Below are 5,806 nucleotides of genomic sequence, written 5' to 3' on the forward strand. Positions count from 1 at the left end.
TGCCCCAGGAACATTTCAAAGGCTAATGAACTTCGTTCTGCAGGAAGAGATCGGGAAGACCTGCCTTGTCTATCTAGACGACATCATCGTGTTTTCGAAATCCCACGAAGAACACATGGAGAACTTAAGCAAGATTTTCGCACTACTGGAAAAAGCCAACCTCAGGGTAAAACTGTCAAAGTGCAAATTCCTGGCTAATTCAGTGCAATACTTGGGCCACGTCATTTCAGCGAACGGGGTAGCACCAGATCCAGCCAAAGTAGAAGTACTAGCTACTTACCGTAGACCCCAAACCGTAAAGGAATTGCAGTCCTTCTTAGGGCTGGCCTCCTATTATCGCCGGTTCATCAAAGGATTCTCCACTATAGCCCATCCACTACTATCGCAGACAAAAGCAAGACCGCAAGACAAGATAGTGTGGGGTACAGAAGAAGAAAAGGCCTTCGAGTTCCTCAAGAACTGTCTGACGTCGGAGCCAATCCTGGCTTACCCAGATTTTACGAAGGAGTTCCTTATATACACCGATGCCAGCGACTACGGGCTAGGTGCCGTCCTGTCCCAATTACATGAAGGGAAGGATCAGCCAATCGCTTATGCAAGTCGGCACCTGAACAAGGCCGAAGTGAACTACTCAACCATCGAAAAGGAAGGTGCGGCAGTAATTTTTGGGATAAAACGCTTCCGCCACTATCTTCAAGATGAGCCGTTCGTCATCATCAGCGACCACCGACCATTACAATGGTTACAAACCTTCAAAGACGAAACCGGCCGACTCGGAAGATGGGCCATAATGTTGGTTAACCTCCAGTACTCGATCAAGTATCGTCCTGGTAGAGTACACGAGAACGCTGACTTCTTATCGCGGATCCCCGTCAACGCGGTTCAAACCTTCCCGAAAACAGACGACGCCATGCTGATCGAGCAACAAAAGGACGCCCTCTGCAACGACATCAAGAACTACCTAGAAGACGGGGCCCTCAGTGAAGAAAACAACACTCAGATCTGGGTGAAAGAAATCGACCTATACTCGATCTCCAGCGGCGTGCTGTTCCGCCGGAACGAACCAACATCCAAAAAGAGGCGACCCTTCGCCCAACAACAAGTGGTAGTCCCCTTAAGCTTAAGGAAACCTCTACTACAAGAGTACCACGACTCCCCAATCTCGGGCCACTTAGCCTACCAAAGGACCGTCCTACGGCTGCGGGATAAGTATTACTGGCCGACGATGCTCTCTGACGTCAAAGAGTATTGTCTGACTTGTGAATCCTGCGCCCTACAACGACGATCCAGTCTACGAGCCTTCCTGAACCCGCTAGACCTTGCGTCGAGACCATTCGAGGTACTGGGAATGGATTTCCTAGGGCCCATCCAGCCTCACTCTCTGCAAGGGAACAACCACATCCTCGTCATCACCGACTATTTCACAAAATGGGTGGAAGTCATCCCTCTACCAGACCAAACTGCCCTGACAACGAGTAAGGCCCTGATGGACAAAATCATTTTATACCACGGCCCCCAAGAGCAATTATAACCGACCGAGGATCAAACTTCACCTCCGAACTCTTCTCGTCGTTGTGTAACAAACTACAGGTCAAGCATCTGAAAACAACCGCTTACCATCCCCAGACTAACGGCCTCACGGAGAGGTTCAACAAAACGGTCGTTGAAATGTTACGGAAGTACATGGACCAAGGATTCCCGAAGTGGGAAGAAATGTTAGGGCCAGTGGCATTCGCCTACAGAAACTCCGTACACTCCTCCACCTTAGAGACACCATATTTTCTAAATCATGGTCGCGACCCTACGATGCCCATCGACCAATTCTTACCGGCTCCAACAACAAGCATCATCACGCCCTCCGATTACAAGAGCCAAACCATGCAACACCTGCATGAAGCCTTCCTCTTGGTTAAGGATAATCTAGCCCAAGCCAGAGAGCAACAGCGAGCCCAGTACGATAAACGTGCTAGGGAATATGACTTCAAAGTAGGAGATAAAGTCCTCCTCGACGTTAGGACACCGATGGCCGGCACCAGTAAGAAGCTTATTCCACGATTCGCTGGACCATACCGGGTTATCAAGGTGAACAGTAACCAGACCGTGGAAATCCAAGAGTGCCCGGGTAAACAGACGCAGCGAGTCCACGTGAACCGCATCAAGCCGCTGTACGAGTCCATGATCTGGAAGGAAGAGCCGACCGTCGACCACGCAGACCCCCGAAAACAGACCCCGGCCGCTAACCTCCCCGGCGAGTTGGAACTTCCAGTCCCAGCTAACGAAGAGCACACCGACCTCGACGAGACAGACCTCATCGACTTCCACGGATGGTCCCAGCCGATAGAAGGAGCCAGAGGAGAAATCTCAGTCCATGAGATAGCACCAGCGTCGACAACCCTAGACCCTCTCATCCCACTCACTCCCGCTATACCTCTCTTACCCGAACGCCACCCCGGACTCCGACCCCGAAACGTCCTTAGACCCCCACCTAACTTTGAATAATAGAAATTACGGTAGAATTAGAGTAGAAAACGTAACCCCGAATTTCGTGTATACCAGTGTACCCCCATTATTTCATTATCCTTTTGATTAAGTAGTGTAGAAATTTTTTTATATTTCGCGTTCTCAAACCCCTGTCATGTCTTGTACCCCTAGATTTTTTGTGATGACCCTATTCGCCTTTTCGTCCCTTGTCCCCGCGGCTTCTTTCAACGTCAGCGTGTGCGATTGCGACAACGCAGTGAACCTAGGCTTCCTGGAAATGGAAGAAGACGAGTGAGCGTATGAAGTGTCGCCCACCCCGCCAACGCCGGTGGCTTATGCTATCTACTCCTCGCTTCCAGAAGTCAAACGGTTCGCTGGACACATATGCAGCATGTGGGAAGTGACCACAAAGGTTTACAAAGACTTCCTGCAGTGGAACCAAGTGTCACACAGCCGCAAGCCCATCGAAGTAGACGCAACAACATGCCGACGGATGAGAGACTCGCGACAGTGCAGGGGAAAAGCCATGGACATCGTCGGCCCAAACGCTTTTGCCCTGGAAGGTTACCCGTTCGTAGAGACGAGTTGGTTACAGACCACTGCAGAAAAAATGGCTAACTGCCGTCTCGAAGAAGTAACCCTACAAACGGAGTGCACAAACTGCACTATCAGTTCCCCACTCGGAGATGCTCCTGGAGCAGCCAGCGGCTCCCTCCAGCACAACCTAGTAACCCTGGTATGGGAAGACTCTTGGAAAGAAGCGAAACAATGCGAACTAAAGATGATAGGGCACGGACTCGGCGTTAAATACACGACGGATAACGACACCATTTTCCGCGTACGTGACCCAGCAAAACAACTAGACTTCATATACTCAATGGAGAACAGCTCCGCCTGCGATAACCAGACCCAGTTTACGCTTCACCCTGTCCTGGGCATGGACAAAGTCGTCATCGCAGTACGAGAGAGCCCCAAGATGGAAGAAAAGACCGAAATAATAGCCAACCAGTCGGGCGAGGCGGTACCGTCATTAGCGCAGGCAGAGATCGAGTATGCAAGCCACACCCAATGTATTAGAGACTTCGCGATGGAAATCTTCAATCATCTAGCTCAAGAAATACGTAATATGCAATGCAAAAGCCGCAGGGCGGCCTATCATGCCGCCACGACAACAGCCCAATACGACAGCTGGCTAGCAGCCACACATCTGGATCTCCCACTCTGCACCAAACTGGTAACAATAGGAACCTCTGTGTCCGTGCTACAGTGCTTCTCGCAAAACGTCACCTTCGAAACTGTCTTCACGCCTTGCGGCGCCCAACCTAAGGCCGGGAACAGTACGATCAGCATAGAAGGATGGGAGCTCACGAAGTACTCCGAGTGCTACTGGCACGCGAACTTTGTCAACTTTAAAGGCAAGGCCCACGCTTTCAGGAATAACACTTGGACGCCCGAGAATCCCAGCTTGGCAATGCACGGCCGACGCCTAATCGACGCAACACCACTAGAAATTGACAATTCCCTAGGCATGATAATACAGTTACACCCCACCATAACATCGCACCCACTGAGCACCTCCAAAATCATGGCCGACATCTTGGCATACATCCAGCTCGGATACGTCACCGAAATGTCGGGAAAACGACATACAGACACCATACTCATCCACCCAAGCCAAGCAGGGGACATCTCCTTCATGGCAAGACTCGGATCCTGGCTCCGGAGCTTCGGAATTCTATCAGGAGTAGGAATGGCAATTGCCTTAGCCTTCCGGTTTTGTGGATTGGGTTCGCTCCTAGGACTCTACATCCCATGCTGTAGGTATTTCAACCCTGCAGCTGGTTAACACCGCCACAACCCATTCATCGAGACATTGAGATGGGACTCCCAGCTGCTTCCGCACCACCACCGAGCGCCCCGGTGACCATCGTCAACCTGCCTCCTACATCGTCGACGGGACCGAATGGCGCACCAAGACCCACATCAAATCAACAATACTTCGCACAACCATCCGTATACCCCCTTCGCCTTGCACAACGAAGAGAAGCAGCCGCCCTCCTGTCCAGCCCCTAAGATTAGCCAATGTCATGTCAATGTCAATATCATGTTAGCATCGTAGGCCCTTAAGGCAATAGCACTAGTTGATCGTAAACCCGACTTAATACCGTAGAATGACTTAATGCCTCCCCGATGCCATGTCTCCAACCCCCTCCGCCAACATACTGTAACCCTACCTAACTCTACCTTAGAACCCCAACCTCGTCGGCCATAACCTCGGACCCAAGAAACCACAGCAGGGACGATCACGCCGCCTGGTGGGTCACGACGAAGACATCCTCTACTGCGCCGATTATCCTTCCAACGACAACGACACGCAGCACGCCACGACTCACTACGAAGACGAAGAAGAAATCCTCTACTGCGTGGATTACCCCCCTGACGACGAGGTCATGTACGATACCGACACTACGGACGACACGGACGAGGACTCACTATCCCTGGAAGACGTATCTTGGGAGGAAAACTCTTTCTCCTCAGGTACGTCGACCGTAATTTTACACCTGGCCGAAGGCGCAGCCGTCAACCGCCAGAGATCGCCGTATAGCCTGACGCCAACCAGTGATGTAGAAGAAAGAGGCCTGGATGCCGCGGCGTTAAACGACAGCGTCGCTAGGGAGCTTGGCGAAAAACATAATGTCAGCGTCGTGCCACGATTCTCTGGACGACGAAGAGGACTTCGCAGCGGCACGGTACGTCGAGCGCCAATACCGGGTTCCTCCCAAAGAAGGACGAGGACGGCTGGCCAGCTACCAGTTAGAAGCGATTTAGGAAACAATCCGTGGAGTGACATGGATGGACCAGGACCACGACTTCCCACCGCGAGCCGGTGACGAACAATGGAACCGACCTAGGTGACAGGCAACGACTAAGCGGGATCGATCGCGGGACGCAATCTTCGGAGGGGGGTCATGCCAGGACTCCCGATAAACTTTAAAGTTAAATAAGTTAGTTAGATTATGTGTTCTATTGCTCATGTTGCGGTTGCCCCCCCACTTGACTCTTTCGCCTCTTGTTTCGTTTTTATTACCCTTTCTTCGCATAACGTGGGGTCAACGACAAGACATAAATCACTCGACCTCGCGTTTCGCGTAACATTCTGGCTCTGTTGCGATGACCCCACGCAAACTTAGCGTTCCCACGCCAAGTTGGTGTCATCAAGCCCTAGTGTGGTATAAAACCCACGCCTGAGATGTGCCTCGAGCGTCTTCTTGTAACCTTTACTCGCGTTAGTCGTGCTGCAAGTGTTTCTCTGCGTAGCATTCAA

The 5,806-nt window shown here is 51.6% G+C and overlaps 1 protein-coding gene across 1 annotated transcript; it reads left to right on the forward strand.

Annotated features, from left to right (window-relative positions):
* Positions 1-1,683: 1,683 nt before the first annotated feature.
* On the forward strand, positions 1,684-2,499 carry LOC130691140 (uncharacterized). The gene has a single exon (XM_057514050.1). The coding sequence runs from the start codon at positions 1,684-1,686 to the stop codon at positions 2,497-2,499; it is 816 nt and encodes a 271-aa protein (XP_057370033.1).
* The last annotated feature ends 3,307 nt before the right edge of the window (positions 2,500-5,806 follow it).

This window comes from Daphnia carinata, unplaced genomic scaffold (assembly GCF_022539665.2).
Source record: "Daphnia carinata strain CSIRO-1 unplaced genomic scaffold, CSIRO_AGI_Dcar_HiC_V3 NW_026452950.1, whole genome shotgun sequence".
Taxonomy (NCBI): domain Eukaryota; kingdom Metazoa; phylum Arthropoda; class Branchiopoda; order Diplostraca; family Daphniidae; genus Daphnia; species Daphnia carinata.

Excerpts from the sequence above, each read along its gene's own strand:
- LOC130691140 (XM_057514050.1), top strand. The coding sequence starts at position 1,684 with ATGGACCAAGGATTCCCGAAGTGGGAAGAAATGTTAGGGCCAGTGGCA.